General features: G+C 71.9%; 4 protein-coding genes and 1 pseudogene across 5 annotated transcripts in view; 1 reads left to right on the forward strand and 4 right to left on the reverse strand.

Annotated features, from left to right (window-relative positions):
* ADAM15 (ADAM metallopeptidase domain 15) overlaps positions 1-4,323 on the reverse strand; it is a gene marked incomplete at both ends in the record, with an annotated part of 11,385 nt that extends 7,062 nt beyond the window's left edge. The window contains 15 exons of the mRNA XM_082011523.1: positions 3-63; positions 133-328; positions 427-519; positions 690-867; positions 947-1,095; positions 1,160-1,244; positions 1,319-1,488; positions 1,605-1,673; positions 1,757-1,822; positions 1,896-2,073; positions 2,148-2,224; positions 2,331-2,409; positions 2,728-2,804; positions 3,469-3,575; positions 4,248-4,323. Coding sequence (XP_081867649.1) covers positions 3-63; positions 133-328; positions 427-519; positions 690-867; positions 947-1,095; positions 1,160-1,244; positions 1,319-1,488; positions 1,605-1,673; positions 1,757-1,822; positions 1,896-2,073; positions 2,148-2,224; positions 2,331-2,409; positions 2,728-2,804; positions 3,469-3,575; positions 4,248-4,323 — 1,661 coding nt within the window. The remainder of the gene's footprint in view (positions 1-2; positions 64-132; positions 329-426; positions 520-689; positions 868-946; positions 1,096-1,159; positions 1,245-1,318; positions 1,489-1,604; positions 1,674-1,756; positions 1,823-1,895; positions 2,074-2,147; positions 2,225-2,330; positions 2,410-2,727; positions 2,805-3,468; positions 3,576-4,247) is intronic.
* An 893-nt stretch (positions 4,324-5,216) lies between these two features.
* On the reverse strand, positions 5,217-8,917 carry DCST1 (DC-STAMP domain containing 1; the record flags this gene model as incomplete). Its single annotated transcript, XM_082011526.1, has 15 exons — positions 5,217-5,697; positions 5,796-5,872; positions 6,047-6,163; positions 6,280-6,406; positions 6,477-6,572; positions 6,665-6,764; positions 6,942-7,099; positions 7,176-7,297; positions 7,392-7,535; positions 7,671-7,848; positions 7,920-8,059; positions 8,091-8,267; positions 8,366-8,440; positions 8,519-8,644; positions 8,731-8,917. 15 exons carry the CDS (start codon positions 8,915-8,917, stop codon positions 5,512-5,514), a joined length of 2,010 nt encoding a protein of 669 aa, XP_081867652.1. The 3' UTR covers positions 5,217-5,511.
* On the forward strand, positions 8,812-12,714 carry DCST2 (DC-STAMP domain containing 2; the record flags this gene model as incomplete). Its single annotated transcript, XM_082011527.1, has 15 exons — positions 8,812-9,306; positions 9,402-9,572; positions 9,701-9,802; positions 9,914-10,144; positions 10,211-10,276; positions 10,362-10,575; positions 10,660-10,746; positions 10,788-11,083; positions 11,197-11,364; positions 11,454-11,554; positions 11,630-11,760; positions 11,897-12,012; positions 12,092-12,185; positions 12,284-12,523; positions 12,615-12,714. Exons 1-15 carry the CDS (start codon positions 9,069-9,071, stop codon positions 12,712-12,714), a joined length of 2,355 nt encoding a protein of 784 aa, XP_081867653.1. The 5' UTR covers positions 8,812-9,068.
* Positions 12,715-14,291: 1,577 nt separating this feature from the next.
* Positions 14,292-16,345, reverse strand: ZBTB7B (zinc finger and BTB domain containing 7B; the record flags this gene model as incomplete). Its single annotated transcript, XM_082011707.1, has 2 exons — positions 15,331-16,345; positions 14,292-14,712 (listed from the first exon to the last, which is right to left on the reverse strand). The coding sequence occupies exons 1-2, from the start codon at positions 16,323-16,325 to the stop codon at positions 14,292-14,294; spliced, it is 1,416 nt and encodes a 471-aa protein (XP_081867833.1). The 5' UTR covers positions 16,326-16,345.
* Positions 16,346-18,919: 2,574 nt separating this feature from the next.
* LOC309414230 (protein mothers against dpp-like) overlaps positions 18,920-24,341 on the reverse strand; it is a 7,392-nt pseudogene continuing 1,970 nt past the window's right edge. The window contains exon 4 of the transcript in view: positions 18,920-19,017. The product of the transcript in view is annotated as a protein mothers against dpp-like (transcript). The remainder of the gene's footprint in view (positions 19,018-24,341) is intronic.

Below are 24,341 nucleotides of genomic sequence, written 5' to 3' on the forward strand. Positions count from 1 at the left end.
GCCCGCGTTTGTCCCCTTTCGCGTTCAGGGAGGCCATGCAGGAGCTGGAGACGGGGCCGGCGCCTGCAGCGGGGGGCAGCAAGCCTCAGCACCCCCACCCAGCCCCTGGACCCCGGTCCAGCCCCCCCGTACCTGGCCCCAGCAGCTGCTGGCACTGCCCCTCATAGGTGGCACAGGCACCGCCGTAGCAAACTGCTCGCCCGCCGGCACAGGGCTGCCCTTCCTGCAGGAAGGCGTCGGGCGGGCAGCGCGGCGAGACCCCATCGCAGAACTCTGGCAGGTCGCACTCGCCCAGCGGCTCCCGGCATGGGTGTCCGGCGCGGCGCAGCTGCGGGAGGACACAGTCAGACAAGCAGAGACCCCCAGGAAAACCACCCCGGGGAGGGCCTGGGGTGCCAGCGCCACTGACTGCCTGTCCCCACGCACCTGGCAGTCCTGGCAGCAGGCGTCCCCCGTGGCACACTCAGCCCCGGGCACCAGCTGGCAGGTGCTGCTGTTGCAGCAAGGATCGGCGCACTCCTGCCGGCAGAGGGGCTGCGGTGAGCGGGTGGCACCGGCGTGCCCCCGCCAGCCCCACAGCGGGGCTGGGACGTGGCACCCCTGGGCAGAGCCATGCCATGGGCAGCCCTGGGCTCAGGAGGAAGGGGGTGGCCACAGGGGGACCCCAGCCCGCCCGGAGCACCCCATACCATGCTGAGGCCGCAGTCGCAGCCCTCGCCCGGCTCCAGGAAGCGGTTCCCACAGCGGGGGCTCCCAGCCAGGCGCCGAGGCTCGGGGACGTTGGAGAGGCACCAGCCCTGTCCCTGCCGCAGGCTGCGCTCCAGGTCCTGCCGGCTGCAGTTGCTGAAGCTCAAACCAGGCGTCAGCCTGTGGGGTGGGTGAGGGGCCGGTGAGGCGGGGAGGGGGCTCAGCCCCGCTCCCCCGTGGCCCTGCCTGCTGCCCTCACCCCGTGGGCGATGCCATGATGCAGCCGCGGTCCTGCCGGAGGTCGCTGCAGTCACAGAAGCGGCCGGCGCCGTCGTGGCGCATGCCCAGGTTGTGCCCCAGCTGATGGGCCACGGTGGAGGCAACGACAAGGATGCTGACGGAGTGGTCCTGCAGGACAGCGGGGGTCAGAGCTGGCAGGCGGCAGGGGCGCGAGGGGGCGGGGGGTACTCACCATGCTGACCCCCCCGGAACGCATGGGAGAACACATGGAGGCTTGAGCCGACATCCCCACTGAGACGTCGTCAAAGCGGGCGCCCCTGGGGAGAGAGCGCGGGGGTCGGGGGGCTGCCTGCGTGCCGCATCCCCCATTCCCGTCCCGTCCCCCACTCACGTAAGGAGCTGGGCGTTGTCGTGGGGCAGTCGGGGCAGCAGCTCCTCCCGGCGCCAGCGCAGGAACCGCTCCAGCGCGGCCCGGGCGCTGCGGCCCACCGCAAATCTGTCACCTTCGCTCCAGACCTCCACCGCCAGCAAGGCCACGCGCACTCCCAGCGGCTGGAAGAACTGGGGGACACGGGGGGGTGGGTCAGAGATCCCTGGTGCTGCTGCAGCGCGGGCACGGCTGAGCTGAGCACCGGGCTGGGACGGACGCTGCCCAGCGGGTCGTGGCAGCAACTCACCGCGTCTACCTGGTTGGCGATTTCCAGGGTCCGGGTGTGGACACGTCGCAGGTCGGCATAATTCTGGAACTGGGGGCGCAGGGAGAGGTGTCAGAGGGGCCGGTGGGGGACCGGAGCAGCCCCTGCGCCAGGGACGTCTGCCTGGCACTCACCGCAGCGTGGTCCACCACCATCACCAGCTCCACGAACCGCTGCTGCTCTGCCATCGCCCGCTTGCCCTGGGGACAAGAGGGTCTCAGGGTGTGGGCGAGGGGACCTGCTCCGGCAGGGCAGGACCCGCGGGTGACCTACCCTCTGCGGCCGGGGGGGCTCTGTCTCCTCTGCCCGGGGTGGCTCTGGGTGGCCCTGCCCACAGGCCCGCGGTGCCAGCCGGACCTCCCGTGGCCGGTACGCGATGTGCCACCCCGGGGGGCTGCCGGCATCCGGCTCCAGCCCGTAGCTCCTGGTCTCCGACAGCCAGAGGTGGCCACTAGGGAAGGGGAGAGGGGGCGTCAGCGGCACGGTGGGAGCCAGGCTCAGGGTCCACCAGGGCCGGGGGCTCACCTGAGTCCGGTGCAGGCACAGAGGCTGGCCCAGGAGCCGGGGAAGCCCTGCACCGTCCCCCGGTAGCAGCAATGCTCCTGCAGCAGAGAGGGGGACTCAGGAGCCAGCCCCATACTGGGGTCCCCCCAGGGCACGGGGGCAGCTTGGGGACACTGCTGGGGGCACGATGTGCCCAGGCCCTACCTGCTCGCTGGCCTCCTGTGTCACCCGTGTGCCGTTGGGCAGGTAGTAGAGCAGCGCCCCGGCACCCAGCACCAGCTCCCTGCCAGAGGCACGCGTCACCCCTGCGGTAGGGACCCCAGCTCGCCCCGCTCTGGGCGCACCACTGATGAAAATGGGGATCCCGGTACCTCCCACCCTGCTGTGGGTGCACCTCAGATGGAGACAGGGTCCCCGGGACCCCCATCCCATGTGTACCATGGATGAAGAAGGGGAACAAGGGACTCCCACTCCATGTGCACCACAGATGGAGAGAGGGTCCCCTAGACCCTCACCCTGCATGCACCATGGATGAAGACAGGACCCCTGGGCCCCCCATTCCACCCCCACCCTGCTCTGCCCCAGCCAGCTGCCGACTCACCAGTTTTGCTCCAGCTCCAGCACCAGCCGCGTCCCCTCCAGCTCCAGCAGGACCCGCAGCCGGGCGGGGAACCCCCCCTACCACAGGCAGCGGTTACAGGAGGACCCCACACCGCATGTGCGCCAAGCTGCGGGTCCCCTCCATCCCCACCGCCCTCCAAAATGCCGTGACCCCCAGCGGGATGTTAGCGGGGGGCCAGGGGACCCGCCTGGCCCTGGCGCGTGCCCGGAGGGAGGGGGCGGAAGGGATCCCCTGCCTGCCCTGGCCCCCGCCCTCGCACCCCGCAGGAAGCGTCCCTCCCAGGTTCATTGTGCCGGGGAAGGGGGGGTCGGACGGAGCCGGGCTCCCCCCACCGCCCCCCGCGCTTCCTGCCCGGTGTAGCGCGGCGGAAACGCCGGAGAGACTCCCAACGGCCGTGGGGTGGGCTGGGCCCTTCCGCCCCGGCCGGGAGGGGTGCCGGGTGCAGGGTGGGTGCCCCGACCCAGCAAGATCCCTCCCAGCATTAGGAGGGGAGGGGAAGGGGGATTTGCTGGGGATCCCACTCCCCACTGCCCCTGGGATGCCCAGAGGCTCTGGGCACTTGGACCCCCGGGGATTTGGGGCCAGGGGACCTGGGCGCTGGGTTTCCTGCACTGGAAAAGGGGTAAGGGGAGGTGATGGGGTGCAGGCAGCCCCCCTCCCACCTGCCTTCCCAAGCCCCCACAAGGCGCAGGCACCCCAGGGACACGGGCGGGGGCTCACCTGGGTCGCCTCTGCCAGGCTGACTGTCCGGTCGTCCCACAGGACCCACGGGGTCACGTGCCAGGAATGTCCCAGTTCCGCACGGCGCTGCCGTGAGTTGTCGTCACCTGCACGGGGCCCAGAGCCACTCTGTCATGGCCTGGTCACCCGCCACAGCTCTGTCACGCCACGGTCACCCGGCACAGCGCGGCACCCCAGGGCCAGGGCAGGGGCGCAGGGCGGGGAGCAGGAACGGGGGCTCCCTCCCTCGCCCCGTCAGCTCCCGGGGGGGCCCCCAGCGACGCCCCGAGCATCCCCTGGCCTGGCACCAGCTCCCGGGGCCGCCTGGAGGTGGCCCCGCGGCGGGAGGCGACGGGGGGACGGGGAGCGCACGCCCCCGCCTCGGGATGGGCTTCCCGGGGTCCCCTGCCAGGCCTTGCGTCAGCCCCGGCCCAGCCGCCCAGTACAACCAGCTCGGGGACCGGGGCAGGGCTGGGAGGCCCGGCCCGACTGACTCAGTCCCTCACCCGCCGCTTCCTCCCGGCTCCCCGGGGGGACCCCCACCCTCCGGCGGCCCGCAGGACACTCCAGCAGCCGGAGGCCCCCGCGGCCCCTTTTCCCCACGGCCCCGCCGGTCCCCACGGCGCAGCCGAGCCAAACCGCGGTCCCCGGGAGGCACCGAGCACCCCGCGGGGCTGCGACCCCCGCTCCCGACGCCCCCGAGGGTCCCCGCGCGACGCCCCGGAGGAGGCGAGGAGCGGACCCCCCGCGGGCTGTGGGACACCCCCGTCCCCGCTCACCTGCGCCGCTCCCGTTGGCACCGGGGCCGGCGGCGAGGAGCAGCCCCGCGGCGAGGAGCAGCCGCCGCGCCCCCATCGCCCCCCCGCAGCCCGAGCGGGGCTCGGCGGCCCCGGGCAGGCGGCTCCCGCGCTGACCCGCCGCGGCCGCCCCCGTCGGCGCTCCCGCCGCGCATGGCACCGCCGCCGCCGCCGCCGCCGCCACCGGCCGCCCGGCCCGGCCCGGGAGGAGGAACTTCCTGCCCGGCCCCCGCCCGGCTCCGCCCGCCGCCCCGCCCAGGCCGGCGGGGCCGCGCCTCAGCGGCGGCTCCGTGCGTGCCGGGAGCCGGCTGCCACCGCCCGGTGCGCGGCGACGGAGGCCCCCTGCCCTGCTGCTGCGGAGCCGGACTCCGGCCCTCCCGCCCCCGTGCTCCAGAGACCCCCACCTTCATCACCCTGTGACCACAGACCCCTGCCTTCGTCACCCAGGGCAGTGAAGACACCCACCTTCGCTATCCCCCGCTTTGGAGACACCCACCTTCGTGACCCCGTTACACCAGGGACCCCTGCCTTCACCATCCCGCTCAGTGGAGACCCTCGCCTTCATCACCCGGTACAGTGGAGACCCCCGCCCTCATTACCCCGTACACCGGACACCCCCACCTTCGCCGCCCCATGCACTGGAGACCCCTGTGTCTTCATCACGTGGTACAACAGAGACCCCCATCTTCAACAATTCATTTAGTGGAGACCCCCACCTCCGTCACCCTATACGCTCAAGGCCCCCACCTTCCCCATCCCATACATGAGACCCCCGCGTTCACCATCCCGTAGACAGAAGACCCCCACCTTCATCACCCCTACACCCCCTTTCACCACTCCATACACTAGAGACCCCCACCCCCGCGGATGCACCCCACAGACCCCACTCCATGCAGCGCAAGGAGGGTCGCAGCTTTTATTGCCGAGCACCCTCAGGCCGCGTACCCCATGTCGTCCTCGCTGCTCTCCTGGGAGAGGCCGCCGTCCGCCGGGGCGCAGGCGAGGCACACACCGCCCGCCTCCCGCCAGCACGGCCTACAGTACCGGGCGCCGCAGGTGGGCATGGGGCAGACCCGGTCCCGGGGGGTCTCGGGCTCCCCGCACACCGTACAGCTCCGGCGCATCCAGCGGCGCAGGCGTGGCCAGCGCTGGCAGCACCACTCCAGCAGCGACTTCCCCTGCGGCAGGGGCAGGGACAGGTGGGGCTCGGGTTGAGCCGTGACGCCACGGGGCAACAGACCTGGGATCAGGGGACAGCGAAGCCCCCCACCCTGGCACCCCAGTGCGGTCCCAGCCCCGTGTCCCCGGCCCCGCTCACCAGTGCCGGGTGTTGCCGTGCCCGCCGGGCGATGCGCTTCTGCTGCCGGCGGACGAAGCTCTGTCGCTGCTGCAGCAGCTTGTTGTAGAGGTAGAGCACGCGGCTCTTCTCCCGCTGCACCGGTGAAGATTGTAAGGGGGGGCGGGGGGCACCAGCCCCCACCCCAAAAACTGCTCCCTGGGCCCTCGGCCAGCGCCGGGGCTGCCACTCGCCTTGGGGAAGTAGAAGGCAGCAATGACACGGCGCAGGCGGTACGTGTAGACCTGGGCCAGGCAGAGCAGCACCAGCACAGCCAGGGGCAGGCAGCTGCCCACGTACTGCTGCCTCGTCATGGCCCGCGGCTGCGGCAGGCAGGCTGGGGACACAGTGGCAGCGCTGAGCCCCCCGGGAAAAGGCCCCTCTCGTGGGCTGGGGCAGCCGGGCCACGGAGCCGGAGGGAGTCCCATCCCCTGAGGGGGCTCACCGACGTTGGAGGTCTCCAGCACGGTGTCGGAGGAGGTGTTGAGGGCCCCAACGGTGCTGCGCAGGAGCCGAGCCATCAGGGACATGCCCGTCACCTGCACGGCCAAGTGGTGGCTGCCTGCGGGACGGGAGCACGTGGCGGGGGGCTGTAGGGCTGGGGAGGCGGGTGCTGCGGGGCACGGTGGGGCCGTGGGGCCGGGGGCTGCCCCCAGCGCCGTGGGGCTGGGGTCTCACTGTGGAAGGAGTACTGCACGAAGGAGTGCTGCTGGATGATGCTGAGCATGGTGAAGAGCACGTGGTCCAGGCTGCAGGCGAGGAGGAGGAGGAGCAGGGGTGGGACGCACTCCAGCAGCTCCAGCACCTGCAGGGAGCGGGGTCAGCCAGAGCCTGCCCTCCAGCCCTGCCCCCCCGGCCCCCCGCCAGCCCCTCACCACGCTCTGCAGCTCGGGCGGCTGCATGGCCAGGCGGCACGGGAAGATGACAGCCGAGACCTCTGCCCGGCGCAGGGGCAGCAGCGTCCGCTTCAGCTGCAGGAGGGGGAGCGGGGTGGCTCAGTGCAGTCCCCTGGGACCCCCTGCCAGGGGTGGGGGGCTGCTCTCTGCCCCTTCTTCCCCCTCACCTGCTTTCTGCGGCGGGCATCGATTTGGCGGAAGTAGGTGGTGATGTAGACGTTGTCGAAGCAGATGTCCTGGCAGTACCGCTTGGTGTAGAGGAAAGCCCTGGCAAGAGGGGGGGACTGGGGGTGTCGGGGGGGCGAGGGACAAGGCTGCAGCCCCCCAGGACCCCCCCTTGTCTTCATGCCCCCCAGACCTGCTGCCAAAGGATGCCCCTACCCCTCTGTGCCCTGCAGCTCTCACAGGGTTGCCCCCATCCCCACCCCCCATGCTGGGGCTCACGAGATGAAGACGAGGAGGAAGGTGAAAGAGAGCAGCAGGCGGAAGAAGGTGACGGCCTGCCCCAGGCGGGTGGTGTGCTTCTGCAGGTGTGAGGTCACCTCCGCCATCATCTGCTCTGCCGACAGGCTGGCACCCTGCAGCATCTCGCGGTGCTCCTCCTGCGGCGGAGGGGCCGTGGGACCGGGCAGGATCCGTCCCCCCCACCAGCCGAGGGCAGAGGGGCCGCGCACCCACCTGGAAGACCACTCTGGCGCTGAACTCCTGGCTGAGGTTCCTGACGGAGTTGTTCACCATGTCATACATCTGCCCGAAGTTGCCCTCCACAGGGATCTTGTCCCAGCACCAGCCATGCAGGACTGCGGGGACGGAGCGGGGACGATGCTGGCAGAGCTAGGACCCCCGGACATCGCCCTGGCATGGGCTGCGGCCGCCACCCCACGCATCACCCACCATGGACAATGCGGCAGAGGAACTTGAACTTCATGGGCAGGCAGAGGAAGTGGCTGATGAGGGGCACGACCACCTCCGCTATGCAAGTATCGTACTTGGCTCTGAACCAGTCCTGGCAGCGCTTCATGCCCAGCTCGATCACGTCTGGGGGGCAGGAGCCCTCAGCCCCCCGTGCACCCCAGCCCCTGCAGGGCTGGCGCAGGGGGCTGCGGCAGCCCCAGCCCCTGGCTGGCAGCTGCCTGCACCGCACGCTGCCAGCCTCCTGCCTGCCCCACTCACGGGTACAGCGCTGTTTGGTCTTCATCTCGAACAGCTGCTGGGTGCTGGGGGCCGCCCGGGGGTCCAGGTGCTGCTGCCGCCGCAGGTCGTACCCCGCCTCGCTCGCCACCTCCTCGTTCAGCCCCACGAAGGCGCGCGAGATGTTCTGCATCTCAGCGCGCAGCGTCCGCCCGCTCCGCTGCCGGCGAGGCGGACACACAGGCTTGGCCCCGCTTGCCCCCAGCCCCCCAGCCCAGCCCCCCGCCTCACCACCATGTCCTCCATCACGCTGTGCAGGGGGGCCACGGACACCCGCCAGAGCTGGAGGCTGTGGTTGATCTGCAGCTCCACCACGCAGACCAGCGAGCGCGTCACCTCGTCCACGTTGTGCACGGTGTTGGCCACGGGCCCTGGTGCCGGCAGGACCGGCTCAGACCGCGCCAGCCCTCGGCACCCTGCCGGGGGGATGGGGACACGGGGGCACCCTACCGTTGTAGATGGCGGCGAGGACTAAGGAGAGGACGTAGACCCGACCCTCCTTGCCCAGGAACTTGGGGGCCATGAGCAGGCTGGCGCAGCGGAAGTGGGGGGACGTGGCCCAGCCCAAGGCAGTCACCCCTGTGGGGAGTGGAGAGCTGGCCCCACGGTCCTGCAGAGACCCGCCCGGGCCTCCGACGGCCCCCATCGCGCCGGTGCCCTCCCGGCCCCATCCTCACCTGCCAGCCCCCAGGAGAGCTGCACCTTGCGAGCCTCTGTGATGTTCATGGGGATGACGAGGAGCCGGCAGAGCCCTGGAACACCCGCGAATGTGCCCCGAGCCCCTGGTGCCGCCGCCCCTTCCCCGGTGCCCCGGCACCAGGCACACTAACCGAGGCCGAGGAGGGTCCCGACACTGGCGCCCAGGAAGAACTTGCTGCCGCGGTACTGGTCCGGCCGGCTCCAGAGGAACCGGCTGCACGGGGCGGGCAGCAGCGAGACCACCACTCGCTTCAGGGCTGGGTGGGGAGGGAGGCGTCAGCCCTGCCCTCTCCTGCTGCCCACGGGCAGCCCTGGCCGGGAGCGGGGTGGGAGGGGACCTCACTCGTGTTGGGTGGCTTCTCCCTCCTGCGTGCCTCTGCCCCAGCCGAGCACCCTCGCCCCAGCGGCACCGCTGGCTCCATGGCGCTGTGCCTCACCCCGGCGACGGCGGGGGCTCCCCCGGCACCGGCGACGGGGAGACGCTCCCCCGGAACCGGCGCATTGTGAGCCGCCAGTTCTACCCGCCACATCCCTGCGCCCGGAGCCTGGGAGAGCGCCCGGAGCCTGTGGGAGCCCAGCCCGGCGTCGGGCTGATCTCGTGGCTGGGTAAAGCCCGGCGAGGGCTGAGGGGACCAGGGGAAGAGCCCAGCGCCGCAGCCCGGGGGCAGGCGGCCCGGCCACATGCACCGGCCGGAGGAGGCGAGCGAGAAGAGGGAATTGGCCCGCAGCGCCGGCGGCTTCGTGCTGGGCATGGCCCTGGCCAGCCTGTACGGGGCTCTGGTTCTGCTGGCGCAGGGCCACAACGTCTGGTACTGCCTGGTCACCACCGTCAGCCTGGGCGCGGGGCTGGGGCTGGGCATGGCCTTCTCCACCAAGGTGCGGGTCTCCGTGCTGCTCTCACTGCCCCACATCTTCACCAGTAAGCAGCCGTCGGCCCCACTGCTGGGAGCTGGGGGGGGTACTGAGGGGGTGCCGGGGGGGTGCCGGGTCCCAGCTGACCCCCTGTCCCCACAGAGGAGGGGAAGATGCTGCTGCTGATGCTGGCACTGGCCATGGCTGTGCAGGGCCCTTGCTCCAACATCCTGCACAACTTCTTCCAAGTCGCCGAGTCGCTGTCGTGCGGGGCCGAGCTCTCCCTCAACCAGACGGCCGAGCGGCTGCAACGCTCCCAACAGCCGCTGCTGAGTGAGACCAGGGGCCGGGGGGATGAGGTGGGATGGGGGGTCCCTTCCCGGGGGAGCCCCAGCAGCGCTGGCTGGCCCCAGGCTGCCCTCGCCCCTCGGGGAACAGTCAGGGGTGACCCCTCTCCGCAGGCGTGCTGACCAAAATCAAAGACATCGCCCAGAAAGCCAAGGTGGTGGGCGACAACGTCCGCAAGCTCTTCCTCTCCATCATGGACTCCACCAACCACGTCGGTGAGCGGGCTTTCCCGAGGGTCTCCCCGCCTCCAGCACCCCCCATCCCACTGTCCGTCCCTGTCCCCGTCCCCCACTGCCCGTCCCCCAGCGCCGTCTCCCTGCCTGCAGCCCGAGCCCTGCGCAACGTCTGGCTGTGGCTGGCAAACATAGGCAACGCCTGCAACCAGGAGCTGGACACGCCGCACCGCCGCTGCCTGCGCCTCTTCCAAGAGGCCAAGGACACCTGTGAGCGTACCGTCCCCTTCCTCTACTTCTTCTGCTACGTCATTCTCGTCTTCAAGCCTCTCTGCGGCGTGGCCAAGAGTGCGTGGGTCCCTGCCCCTCCGCAGCAGGGGGGATGACGGTGGGGTAGACCCCTGCCCGTCACAGGGGCCCCGCCCTGGCAGAGATCCCCTCTCTCCACAGCTGCCCTCGTCTTCTGCATCATCCCCCATTACATCCAGTCTTTCCTCAAGAGTGACGTCGTATCCCGTGAGTATCCCGGTGCCACGGGGGAGTCGGGGGTCGTTCTCTGCCCCAACCCCCAGCACCGCACAGCCCCTTGTCACCCTCACAGCCCTCAGTGATGCTCTGGACCGCGTCCGCCGGGAGTTCGAGTTCAGCATCTCGGTCATTCACCGCTTCGATGTCAGCTTCAGTGCCAGCAAGAGCCTGGGGGAGGTGGCCCTGGACATCATGGAGGGTGTGCTCCTGCACCTGGAGCCCACCCGCCAGTTCCTGGGGCTCTTCACACACATCACCTTCGGCGCCATCCTCTTCATGTACCTCCAGTGAGTGGCTGGAGTCCCGCTCCAGCCCCCAGCAGGGACGGGGACCCAGTGTGCTGATGCCCAGCATCCTCACCGTGTCCCCAGGGCGCTGCGGTACCGTTACTGGTACCTGCAGGATGACACCTTCGACAACGTTTACATCACGCGGCGCTTCATAGAGCTGGACCTGCGGCGGGCAGAGCAGGGCAAACCCACCGTGCTGCCCCTGACAGCCTGGGAGAGCAGCCGCTACATCCACCCAGGTCAGCCCCGCGCCGGGGGGCATCCCTCGGGCAAGCCCCGCTGCGGGGAGCTGGGGGATCCTGGCACGGCACAGCCTCACGGCATTCCCGTGCCCGCCCAGCCGGGCTGCGGCTGTCGCGGCAGGAGCAGCGCAGGTATGTGCTGCAACTGGTGGAGCTCCTGCGCCACGTGCTGCTGGGGCTCAGCATCATCCTGGCCGACTACAGCTTCTTCTGGCTGCTCGACCTGATCCGGCACCACCTGCGGGGGGAGATCGTTGCCAGGGGTGAGTGGCACACGCTGTGCCGGAGCAGCACCCTTGGGTGCTTTGCTGGTTGGGGGCTGGGGCTTTGGGGCAGCAGGTGCCCTGTCCCCCAGGCTGAGCCGCTTGCCCCGCAGCGCCGACAGTGCTGGGTGTCAGCGTCGACGGGACAGGCTACACCAGCGAGATCTTCCGGGACCTGGTATCTGCTTTCGACGTGCTGCAGCAGGGCAACATCTCGGTGCTCTCCCAGCGCTGCCTCCTCCAGCCCGTGGAGCCCGAGTACAGCACCTACATCATCATGGGTGACCGGCGGTGCTGCACCCTCAGCGTGCAAGGCGGGTGGAGGGGTCTGGGGGGGCGACCCCCACGTGACTCGTCCTCTTCCCATCAGGACTCCTGTACGGCATTTGCCTCTTCACTGCCATCTTCGGCAGCCACGTGGCACGCCTGCGCCGGATGGTGTGTGCCACTTACTACCCGTGGCGTGAGCAGGTGAGGAGCTCCCTCCTGTCCCCCCCGACACCCCCTTGGCAGCTGCCTGCCCTCACCCCATCTCTGCTGTGCCAGGAGCGTACGTCCTTCCTCCACAGCAGCATCCTGGCGCGGCGGGCAGGGCTGGCACGTGCCCTGCGCCAAGCTGCCATGCGGCGCACGGCTGACGCCGGGAAAGGCAACCTGCTCCTCTTCCTCACCTCCAGGTAAGCTCCCCTGGGGGATGCACCCGTGGGTCCGGAGCCATCCTGACCCCATAAGTGCCTTGCTGGGCATTGCAAAAGGACAATGCCATCCCCGGGGGTGGCATTGCCCCACGGAGCGTCGGCTCCCTGCCTGCAGGCTGCCTGCCTTTGCCCAGCTGGCTCGGCTCCTGGGCATCCAGCAGAAACGCTGCCTGGCCTGCGGGATGGCGGAGCAACCGGATTTCATCGCGTGCATCACACTCGGCTGCAAAGGTAGGAGCCCCCCTCCAAACCTGGGACACTCCCCCCACCCCAAAATCTCCCAGCCCTCTCACAGCCCCGTTTTCCTCAGGGCTGTATTGCAGCGAGTGCTACCAAACCCTGAGCAACACCTGCTCCATCTGCATGGGCCCCCTGAGCTACCGGGACACCGGGGCCGAGGAAATGTGAGCAGGGGGGTGCAGGGAGCCCACCGGAACCCGGCGGGGGGCTGCAGTGGGTGGAGGGAGGGGCTGCAGCCCACCTCCCTGCCCCATCCCTGCAGGGATTCCAGCGACGAGGAGACAGTGGGGCTGTGGCTGGGTGCTGTGCGGGCGCTGCGGGGACAGGAGCGAGGGCGGCGGCTGCGGCAGTGCATCCGGGATGTGGCAGGGGGACGGGGGGACAGCCGGCGGCTGCCCCCCGAGGCGTCAGCCTGGCTGCGTGCCCAGCTGAAGGAGGAGGCGAGCGGGGACAGTGACGAGGACAGCAGCGGAGTGGACGGCAAGGACAGCTCGCTCTCCAGGTGAGGGCTGGCAATGGGGGTGGCAACGTCCCAGACACTCTCTGGCACTGGGGGTGCCAGTCCCTGACACTGCTCTCCGCCCCCCCCCCAGCCTGGACTTCAGCTACCAGGATGAGCCCGACAGCAGTGGCAGTGAGCTGGAGGAGGTGGTGGCCCTGCAGCCGCCCAGCAGCAAGGGCAGGGCCCAGTGACGGCAGAATGGTGCCACGCGGCAGCGAGGACGCGGGGCCAGGCTCCGGGGACGTGGCTGGAGCCTGAGCAGCGCGGTGGAAGCCGGGAGCCGCCGGGAGCCGCCGGGGCGGGTGGGGAGGGGCTGGTGAATAAAGCACCCAGTCCTTGAGGCACCAGCGTCCCAGTGCCCTGAGCTGGCGTCTGGCACCCCATGGTGGTCCCGACGTCGTGGTGCCCCCAACCCTGTGGTGCCCTGGCTCCGTCCCTGCTGTGCCCTCAGCCCCACGGTGCCCCCAGCTCCATTATGCCCACAGACCCTCAGTGCCCCCGTCCCCATCCCCACAGTGCCCCCAGCCCCTCGATGCCCCCGTCTCCATCCCCATGGTGTTCCCAGCCCAGTCCTTGTCCCTGTGGTGTCCCCAGCCCCACAGTGCCCCCAGCCCCTCGATGCCCCCGGCCCCATCCCCATGGTGCCCCCAGCCCCTCTCTGCTCCCCCCAGAGCTGCTCCGGGGAGGGGGCGCGGGGCAGACAGACAGCCGGGGGGTCCCTGCTTCTCCGTTTATTACCAAGCAGCCTTCGTTTAAAAAAACAAACACAAACAGACAGACAGACAGACAGAGGCGACCCGGCGGGGCGGGGGGCAGCCGCCCGCCAATTATTCGTTTGGTTCCTGACACCAGAGAGGTTCAAGTAGCCGAAAATTTCAAGTTCACCATAAGGCACTTTAAAGCCATGACGGGAGCCGAGCCCCTCGTCCCCATCACCCCTCCCGGCACCCCATGGCAAGGGACAGATGCGCAGGGGCCGGGCAGCGCTGGCGGGCAGCAGCGGAGGGGCCTGGGGGGGGAATATATTACATCATCTTTTTAAATATAGACAAACTCTTATTTTAGGCAAATAGTGCCGGTCCCCTGCTCCCCCGGGGGGGCTGCGCCCTGGGGAGCATGTGCAAAGGGCAGAGGGGTGACCGCTGGGGCCCGGCCACCCCGGGGAAGGGGGGTCCCACAGGGCCGGGGCGGTTTGGGGGGGGTCGGGTGGGGGCCGGGGCTGCCCCGCACCCGCGTGGGCTCACCCGAATAGTGCAACCGAGAGAAAGCAGCCGGGAGTGCAGGGGCGAGGGGGGCTCGCCGGGGAGGGGCTGCTCAGGACGGGGAGCGGGGAGGGGGGGACACAAGCTATGTACAACGCGGGGCGGCGGCCCCGCCGCGAACCGGGGTGAGGGCTGGGCGGGGCCGCTAGGGGGCGCCCCGGCGGCCCCGCCCCGCGCTCCCCCCGGTTGGGGGCGGGGCTCGGTCCGTGGGCGCCCCCGCCCGGTCCCGGCCCCGCTTGTTGGGGGGGGCGGGGGGCACACCCCGGTCCCGCTCCCTCCCTCCCCCGCGCCGGGGCTCCGCCGCCCGGGCACCGCGGGGGGCACCCGGGCACGGCGGGGGGCGGCGGGGACCCCCCACCCCATTGTGCAAATCGGCCAGGGGGGAGCTTCCCCCTTTGCATAACTGGGAACGAACCGTGACGGGAAAAACGGGAGCAGAAACCCCAGCGGGCACGGCTCGGCACGGCACGGTTCGGCACGGCTCGGCACCCGCCGCTGCGGCGGCCCTACGCCGTCTCCACCGGCACAGCGCTGTCCGGCTGCGGCCCTTCCTCGCCCTCCGGCTCCTCTTCCTCCTCCTCGGGCCGTCCTGGACCCCAGTAGCGGGCGATGGAGAGGCGCAGCCCCTCCAGCCGCCCGTTGGAGAGGTCGAGGCCGGGAGGGCCGGCGGGCGGCGGGGGCGGCTCGTCGCGGCGGCGGCGGCGGGTCCGCACCTCCAGGCAGTTCTGGCCCTTGAGGTGCCGCTGGAGGTGGTCGTCCTTGGCGAAGGCCTTGTGGCAGAGGTAGCACTCGTAGGGCCGGGCGCCCGTGTGCAGGTGCATGTGGTTCTTCAGGTCGTAGCTGTGCAGGAAGCGGGCGCTGCAGTGCTGGCAGGAGTAGGGCCGCTCGCCCGTGTGCTTGCGCATGTGGATCTTCAGCTTGTCGTTCCTGGGGGGGGACAGGCAGACATCGGCACGGGGTGGCCGGCACTCCCAGGGAAGCGGCCACCCGGCCGCGGCAGGCAGGGGGATGGTGCCGGCGGCCCCGCGGCAGGGATGCTCGGCCCGGCGCCGGGGGTCCACGTGCTCTGGCGGGGCAGGGGACCGCGTCCCGGCTGGGGTGCGCGGGGACTGCTGCGGCACCGGCGGGGGTGGGAAATGGGTTCCCGTGTCGTGCCGCACCAGGGGAGCAGGCAGGTGCCGGCAGAGGAGGTGCGGCGGGGGATGCTGCCGGGTACCCTGGGTGGCAGCAGGGAGGGCCGGTCCGGCGGCACCCAGGGTGCGCGGAAGAGCTCACGGACCTGCACTGAACCATGGCAGGGATGTGGCCAGGCACCCGCAGGGCTGGCAGGGGAGGTGTTGCAGGGGACGCTGCCGGGTACCCTGGTGGGTGGCAGGCAGGGACGGCCCATCTGGCAGCACCCATGGCACGCAGAAGGACCCCACGGACCTGCGCTGCACTGTGCCAGGGATGCAGGCAGGCACCGGCAGGGCTGGCAGGGGAGGTGCCGTGGGGGATGCCGTCGGGTACCTGTCGGGCAGGGAGGGTCCGTCTGGCGGCACTCACCGTGTGAAGCGGACCCCGCAGACCTGGCAGGCGAAGGGCTTCTCGCCTGTGTGCGTGCGCATGTGGCGGGGCAGTTTGCCGGCGCCGTGGATGACCTTGTGGCAGACGGGGCACTCCTGGGGCATCTGCGAGCGGCGCTTGCGCACCAGCTTGTCGGACGTATCCAGCCCGGGCGCCAGCGACTCGTGGTGCAGCGAGCCCAGGTACGCCATCAGGTCGGGGTCAATGGCGTCCTCGTCGGAGGCGGCCTCCTCGGGGGACAGGGGGGGCTGGTAGGGGAAGGGGAAGGGGTGCGGGGGCAGCTCCTCCTCCTCGGGCAGCTCAAAGCTGTCGTAGGGCAGGGGCAGCCCCTCGGGCAGAGGGGGCGAGGGCGGCTGGGGGGGCGGCGGGGGGCTGCCGCAGCCCTCGGCCTCGGCGGGCGGCTCCTCGGTGTGGTTGTTGAGCCGGGCGCCACGGGCTTGCAGGAACTTGCGGGTCTTCTTGCTGCGGCGGGCGGCGGGGCGGGGGGGCGGCGGGGCGGGCGCCTCGCCCTCGGGGAGGGCAGCGAAAGCCTCCAGGTAGCGGCGGGCGCGTTCGCAGTCGCCGTCATCGGGGCCGGGCGCCTCCATCCCGCTGCCCTGCAGGATCTCCACGCAGGCGGCGATCACACACGGGATCTCCAGCAGCCGGGCGGCGCGCAGCACCTCGCCCATGTTGGCGCTGCTGATGGTGAGCGTGGCCGTGTAGGCAAACTCCAGCAGCGCGCCCAGCGCCTCCGGCCCCACGAAGTCCAGCTCGCAGACCTCCTGCCCCGGCCCCGGCCCAGCAAAGAGCTTCTTGAAGTAGCGACTGGAGGCGGCCAGGACGGCGCGGTGGGTGCGGTACTCCAGCCCCTGCGTCTTGATGGTGACATCGCAGAGGAGCCCCAGCTGCCGCTGCTCGTTCAGGCAGCTCAGCAGCTCGCTGCTGTGCTCGGGGAAGGGGATGCCGATGAGGTCGTCCTCCGGGCTGGCCATCGTCCTCACCTGCGGGAAGGACAGGACGCTCGCCGAGCGGCACGGGAACTAGCCGAAAGACGGTGCTCAGAGGAAACGCCGCGGCTGAAGCATCAGCTCCGCCGCGAAGCCAGCGCGCGCGAGGAAACCTCCGTCGCACGAGGCTTGGTGGCGGTGGCACCAGGGACCGGGGTTTCGGTGGGACACCGAACCGGGGCAGGCCCTCACCCCCCCACACACCCCATGCCGAGGTTGGCGGGCGGCAGGCCCCCCTGCCGCAGCCCCCCGTGCTTCCTCCATCGCCAGCACCCGCCGCCCGCGCCGCCCCCCGCGCCACCACAGCAAAGGGGGAAATCTCAGTGTGGCGCCTTTGAACGGCGCCGAGGCGCGGCGCTTCCTGCGCCAGCCCACCCACCCCCCCGGCCCCCCGGCCTCCGGCACGGCTGGGTGCAGCCGCCGGCTCCCGGCAGCCCCGTCCTGGGAACGCAGGCCTCGCTGGCGGCGGGCGCGGGTGGGCGGGCGAGCGCTGGGAAGAGGGCCCCGAGGGCCGGGGGCCGCCCCATGGTCCCCAGCCGGGCTGGGAACGAGGGCCACGCTTCCTGCCACCGCAGATTAGGATCAGCACCCGCGCCGCCGGTTTCTGCCCCCGCTCCCGGTGGGGGCCCGGCCCCCTCCCTCCCCCTTTGCCCCAGCCTGGGGCCGCTCCTCGCCCAGCCAAGCCCTGCCTGCGCGAGCTGGGCCTTTCCCACGCTGCGGCTGGCAGGGCTTGGCCTCCGCCATAAAGCCGGCACTGCTGGCACAGGCACCCAGAGTCCCCATGGTGCCGCACCGGGGACCCGCGCGTCCCCACGGAGCCGGCGCTGGCGGGTGATGGACCCTGTGGGAAGAGGGTGCCCACTGCCCTCCTGACTCGGAGGCAGGGTACAGTCAGCAGCGGCAGCTCCGGTGCCGCGACCTGGTCTGTAGCCCCATGCCCAGCTATGGGTAACGCCCTCCCGGCTGTCCGGTGCTGCTGGGTGACACCGGGCCTGGTGGGTGACACTGGGGCGGGAGGTCCATCCGGTGGCTGCAGTCCTGCCTGCACCCCGGGCAAGGCAGAGGCGGGCACACAGCAGCACCACGTCCAGGCTCTTGGTGCTGCCAGAGCCGTGCCGTGCCACGCTGAGCCGAGCCCAGCCATGGCGGATGGCGGCATGCGGCACTGGACATCGCCAAGCCGCACCAGGCCACGCTGAGCCGCGCCAGGGCCATCCGAACTGAACCCCGCCACGCTGTGCTGGCCCGTGCCAAGCCACGCTGTGCCGTCGGCGGGCATGGGGAACGTGCCCCCTCTTGCCCGCGGAGGGGCGGCGCGGCCGGCGGCCCCCGGCACAGGGGCCCATCCCCGCGCCGGCCGCTCCCTGCGCTTGGGCGGCCGCCAGCTGGGGCTGCCTCGGCAGGCGGCTGGGAACGGCCCCGGAGCAACCGGCTGCGGAGCCGCCCCAGCCGCTGCCGAGCAGGCCCGACCGGCAGGGCAGGCGGCAGCCGCCCCTGAAACTGGGAGCTGGGCAGTGCCGACCGCCCGGGATGCCGGCGCCGGCGCCGAGCGCCCATGGCCACCCCCACCCCCACCCCTTGCCAGGAGCCCGTCCTGCCTCCGGTCGGGGTCCCCACTGCCCGCCAGGGCGGGGGCGAGCGGATTAGGGACGATTAAGCCATCAGGGCCCCGGGAGCCAACAGGCAGCGACAGCCCCCAGTGGGATTAGGCGGGATTAGCGGTAGGGGCAGGATTAGGGGAGGTGAGCACCCCGCGCCGTGGCTCGGGTGGCTGCGGGGGGGTGACAGGGACGCGGCACCCGCTGAGGGCACCCCGGAGCCCTGGGGACCCCCAGGGCTGTCACAGGCAGCGGTCCCAGGAAGGGGTGGCAACTTGGATCCTCCATCGCTGCCTCCCCTGGCCAAACCCCGATGGCAGCAGGACGAACCCCCCTGTCCCCCGGTCCCCACGGCACCCCCAGCCCCACGAGACAGCGGGGCACTGGGTGCTCGCAGGGCTGGCACCCAGGGGCAGGGCCGGCACGTGCCCATGTGGGGGCTCCTGCAACGGGGGGTGTCTGGGCCCAGTCCGGCAGCCGAGACCCCACCCGAGACCTGCTCCGAGGAACGGGCACGGCCACCGGCCCCACCGTGCCTCGGTGCAGGCGGGAGCAGCCTTGGCGCTGCCGGTGCCACGGAGGCACGGCTCAGCCCGGTGAAGGAGCCGGGACCCCGGAGAGCGGCCACGGGGCCGGATGCCTGCGGACGAGGCCACAGGGCTGGGGCAGGGCGGGGGCGAGGCGGCGGCAGGAGGGGGATTTTCCATCGCACCAAACCGCCCGCTACGGCTTCTTCCCCGACACCCCCCGCCCCCCCGCGCATCCTCCCCGCTGGAGCGAAGTCACATGCTGAGCGGGTGCTGCCATTGCGGAGATCGCAGCGGCGATAAGGAAATGGGGGGGAACGAGGTGTGAGGCTGCCGGAGCTGCCCCCGGCCCCCGGCTTTCCCTGGCCGGCGCTGGAGACGACGGCACGGGGGGCACGGCCCGGGGAGGGGGCGGCAGCGATGCCCGCAGCCCCGCCGCGCCAGGCTGTCTCGGTTACGTCAATGCCTGCAGCCGGGCCTGTTTCGGCGGCGGCAGCCGCACGGGGCCGGGGAAGGGGGGGGGTCGCTCCCCACACTGAGCCGGTTGCCACGCTGGGGCGGGCAGCAGCGGGAACAATGCCTGCCCGGGTCACCCTGACATCGTGCCGCCGGCCTGCGCCGCCCGGCGCAACCGCAGCCAGCCCCCACTCACCTGCCAGCCCCCCCAGCCTGGGGGTCCAGCCGCCCCGGCACAGCCACATGCGGCGGGGTGGGGGTCTGGCCCTGCTGCACCCACCCTGCGTAGGAACCGGCTGCATCCCGTGCCACCAAGCTGGGATGGCACCCTGCGGGCGGGCACAGTGCCAGCCTGTGCCAGGCACCGGCCCAAGCTCGGGGATGGTGGGAGACATGAGGTGGAAGGGGGTGCCTGGGGGTCCCCCTGCCTGCTCCCCCACGGGGAAGGGGGACAGGGGCCCTGGGGAGCACGGCCCCCGCCCCGGACTGCTGCCGGGTGCTGCTGCTTTCGGTCACAAGAGCTGCAAACGCTGTCGAGGGACTTCACAGCCGCACCGGGGAGAATGAGTCACCCAGGAAGGGGAGCACGGTGCCAGCCGCCGACCCGGCCCCGGCCCCTCGCCCCACAGGGGCCCCTCGCCCTTCGGGAGCCAGGTAGGGGACCCAGGTGTCCGGGCCGTGCAGCCCTCCCCACCCACCCGCCGCCCGGCCCAAAGCCGGCGGGGAGCAGCGGTGACTCTGGCACCGGCTGCCGCCGCGCCGGGGGTGGCATGGCTGTGGGGCTGCGCAGCCCCTCTACCCGCCTGGCGGCGAAGGCACTGGGCCGGGGTCTGGCCAGGCCGGTGGCCCTGAAGGGGGCACGTGCCGGAGGCACGCCGGGGTCCCGGTGCTGGAGCGGAGGCGGCCGGGGGAAGCAGTCCCGCTCTTTGAAAGAAGAAAACAGCGAGCAGAGACGAAAGGAAATGGTTTGAAGAGAGAAAAGAATAAACAGACCCCCCTGCCCCACGGCGCCAGGGAGCGAGCCCCACAGCACCACCCCAGCCCCCCGCTGCCGTCCAGCCCCCGTGCCCGCCGTGCCACCGGAGAGCCCGCGGTCCCCAGGCACCTCGAGTGCCTCGTGGGCACGGCCATGTGCCGCAGCCGAGGCGCAGCAGCCATCGGCACCGAGGAAGGGGGTCCGAGTGCCGCGGCCCAGATCTGCCTCCGCACCCAGCCGGCGCTGCCCAGCGCAGCTCTCGCGGCTCGGTGCCAGCCTGGCACGATAGCCGGACTGGAAGCTGGGCGCGGGCAGCCCTGCCCCGGCGGAGCAGGCAGCTGCGGGACCGTCAGCATCCCCGGTGCCAACCCCAGCACCTGCAGCGGGGACAAGCAGCCGCCGGCCCAGCCGAGCCCCCGCGCCAGCCCACTGCCGGCATCATGGCCCCCTCCCGCTGCCAAAGCCTCCCCCGCTGCCCGGGCCAGGCAGAGGCGCGTCCAGCTGCCTGGCATCGCCACCGCGGGGTGCGGGCCCCGCTCTGCCAGGCCGCAGCGACCCGGACCTCGCCACCCATCCCGTCCCATCCCGTCCCGCCGGCAGCGAGGGCGGTGCAGGGCTCGGACGACGCTAGCATCCCGGCAGCCTCCTGGCCGGTGCCAGAGCAGCCATGTCCGGCCCTCCCTGTGCCCGGCGGTACCACGCCAGGTCCCCGACGCCCCAGCACCTTCTCCACCGCGACAGCTGGTGGTGGCAGGGTGGGCGCGCGGCTCACCTGGCACGTGTCCCGGCGTGGCTCGGCGCTGCGCCGCGGCCGGGTCGGCGGCCCGCGAGCGGCAGGGAGGGGAAGGCAGGGTGCTGTGTGAACTTGGCCCCGCTCCCCGCTGCACTTGAGCGCAGGATCCCACCTCAAAAGGAGTCGACGCCCACACCCCGGGTCACGCACCTCCCAGCCCCGCTTCCCAGAACACACACGGCATTAACCCTTCGCGGCCGGCGCCGTGCCGCGGGGCACCAACCCGGAACCGGGCAGGGAGCATCCCCCTGCCCCCTCCCGCGGGAGGAAATTCCCAGCGCTGGTGGGACGAGCACCCCACGCCGCGGGCATCCCCTCCCCACCGCCGGCATCGCCTCCCCGCCGCCCGCCCCGGCCCCCTGCGCCGAGGCGTCGGACAGGCCCTCGCCCTCCTGCTGCCCCGGGGCAGGGCGCTGGGTGCTCGCCGCTGGCCGTGGCTGGCCCAGCCGAGCTGGGAGGGTGCCTGCGCTCGGCGGGAGCGGGGCTGCCACCGCAGGGCTGGGCTCGGTGCGGCGTGCCGTGGCCTGCCTGGCCAGCCCCGGAGCCGCCCCCCAACCCTGCAGACGCACGTCCCGCTCTGCCCCTGAAGCGGGTCCCCGGGATCCCACGGGGGATGCAGGATGTGCTGACCTGGGGAGGGGGCTCAGGGACGTCCCCAGCCGGACCGTGTCACCCGGTCCCCTCCGATCCCCGGGCAGGGGCACCTGTGGGGCATGCCCCCCGCCCCCCCCAGCCCCCTGGGGCCGGCTGCAGGTTCGTGCAATCCCCCCCATAATTACACCCTCTGCGTCCCCAGCTAAACAGCAATTAGCAGCCCGGGGAGTGCTCCCCACACCCCACCACCGGCACCCAGCACCCGCCCCGGCCGCCCACACCAGCCCGGCCGGGGCCGTGCCAGGGCGCCGCGGCAGGGCTGCCCCTCCGGGCGGCCGTGCCAGCGCTGCCAGCAGCACGAGGCCGGGCAGAAAGGGGAAGAGCCCCGTGCCGGCACAGCCGTGCAGGGAGGGGGCCTCCGGCCCCAGCAACGTTCGCGGCAAGAGCCGGGTTGTGCAAGAGCTCGACCACACAGGCGGGCAGCGGGGCGGGCAGCGGGGCCGGCAGGCGGGCAGAGGGGCAGCGGCCACGCCGGCATCTCCCCCGTGCGGGCCAGCGTGCGGCACGGCATCCCGCTGCCCCATCGCCGGGGACCGCGGGCCAGGCAGGGGCCAGCAAGGCCACCACGGGCCAGCCCGATGCCCGGAGCGCAGGCAGCATCGGGAAGCAGCGGCGGTGCAGGCAGCCTCGCCCGCCGCGATGCTTTGGGGCTGGCCACCCCAGCGGGGGGCACGGCCCCAGGCCGACGTCCCCAGGAGGGAGGGAGGGACGCGGCATCTGCCTGCCAACCCTCTGCCTGCCCTTTGCTCCCCATAAAGGAGGGGAACGGCGCCAGCCCCCCCTGGCCCAGGTGTGCCAGGTGCTAAGGGCGGGAGATAAGGTGGGCGAGGCGGGCAGGGAGGGGCACGGCATGGGCACGCAGCCCTGACTCAGGGTTCCTGCTGGTGGCCAGGCCCCGCTGGGGTGAGTCACCACATCCCCCCCACCCTGGGGGTGTCGCAACCGCCCACGCGCCGGCCACAAACTGCTGCTTGGCCCGGCTGGGGGGCATTGAGGGTGCCCACCCGGGAGGGACCAGGAGGTGGAGGTGCTGGCCTTTGGGGAGGATGGGCTGATCTTCATCCATCCTCCACGCTCTGCCCTTGCCTTGACCCGTGGCACCCTGACCGGTGTCACCAGCGATGGGACACGGCCCCATCCCGCACGCAGCTGGATGGGCTCCGGCAGCATCCCGGCTCCCACATGGCACCAGCTCATCTCCTGAAGGCAGCACGGGCACCCCAGCCACGGGCATCCCCATCTCCCGCACCATGTCCTGACACGGGGGACCCTGACACGCCAGGACAGGGGGTCCCACGGCCACCTGCTCGCCCATGGGTGGCCAGGACAGATGTGGCCGTGGGGGTGTGGCCTCTGCAGGTCACCCCTGGGCTACCTGCTGCAAGCGTCGCCAGCGCCAGCGCCAGGGAGAGGCCACGTGAGGCCAGACACAGACTGTCCCTGGCTGCTCCCTGCCAGGGCAGCCTGGGGAGCGGGGCCACGCGCAGGCAGGAGCAGGCAGAGGGAAGGAAGGTAGGAAGGAAGGAAGGGGTTGCCGAAACGGAGCTCGGGAAGCGGGGGGGAACAGGAAGCAAATGGTCAAGAGCAAACCCCACGTCTGATCACCCTGGTGCGGGGCGAAACCCACCCGCAGGTCCTCCAGCGGCCGGGGGGACAGGGCTGCAGTTGAGGCGGGCGCCGCTCGGAGGGGCTCCAAGCCCGGCCGGTGCCCAGGCCACCCTCTGCCAGCGCCGAGAGGGACACGGCAGAGCTGAGCAACCCGCTACACGCCGGCTTGCACGGCCCAGCCTGGCCAGGACCCTGCTGGGACAGAGCGAGACTCAGCTGCCCATGGGCACCCCGGCAGCCTGGTCCCGGGCGCAGGGGTGCCAGCGGCAGCAGGACAAGGCTCTGCCAGCCTGGGACAGGCAGGCTTGCCGGCAGCTGGTCCCACTCGCCGGCCCCAGGGTGAGCCGGCTCTGGCACCGCTCACCCCGCAGCACACAGTCACGGAAGCCCCTTGGAGGGCAGCCAGACCCCCTGGGTTCGGCCACGCCGCGCAGCCCCGGGGGCCCTCTCAGGCTGGTGGCATCTCCTCCCCGACATGAGGTCCCTGTCCTCAACGGCAGCCCGGGGACTGAGCACCGCCAGCCGGCACAGGATGGGCCCCGACGCTCCATCCCAGCACTGGGGTGCCGCTGGTCCTGGTGGGGTCACCCAGCAAGGACAGTGCCAGCCCACGGCCCCCCCCTCCACACCCCCCAAAATAGCCCAGCTTCCGCCCCCACAGCAGCTGCCTGCTGCCAGCTCCCTGCTGCCCACGGCTGATCCCGGGGGAGGGAAGGAGGGGGCAGGCGGCTCTAATCCCCCTCGAGCCCACGTAGCACTGCCAAGCGGGGCCGTGCCCACCGCAGCCTCCCCAGCCCACGCAGCGCCGCAAGCGAGACCCTGGCCGGCCCCGCACCGTAGGGAAGGCGACGGCCCCAGACCCACAGCCCTGCAGCAGCGCGCAGCCGGGGGCAGCCGGCCATGGAGCCCCACTGCGGCATGCGGGGCCATCCCCGAGCCGTCCCCAGCCCCAAGCCAATGTCCCCACCACGCCAGCTGGCTTGGCACAGCCCAAGCGGGATGGGAATCCCCTTCCCCTCCCCTCCTTGGCCCTGCAGCGGGCCAGAAGGGAAGCATCCTCCTGCCCATCCTCACCACGGCCCCCAGCCCCATGTCCCCAGGGGTACCCGTGGGAGGGCAACAGAAGCAAAATTGCCGGGGCACCGCTGTGCCCACCACGTGCCAGCCAGCCTGGCCGCGCTCCCCAGCCCGCTGGCGTCCCGGGTAGGCAGCGTCTGGCGCCCACCGTGCCCGGGACCCAGCGCCCAGCAGCAGCACCCCATACTCACCGCCCCCTCCAGCCGCTGCCCATGGGGCCTGGGGACACAGCGGGGACAGCCGGGGCAGAGCGGAGCACGCAGCGCAGCCGAGGCTGCCGGGAGAGGCCAGCGCTTGCCTGACCTACTTCTC

The sequence above is a fragment of the Phaethon aethereus genome, assembly GCF_964289735.1.
Source record: "Phaethon aethereus genome assembly, chromosome: 28".
In the NCBI taxonomy this organism is placed as follows: Eukaryota; Metazoa; Chordata; class Aves; order Phaethontiformes; family Phaethontidae; genus Phaethon; species Phaethon aethereus.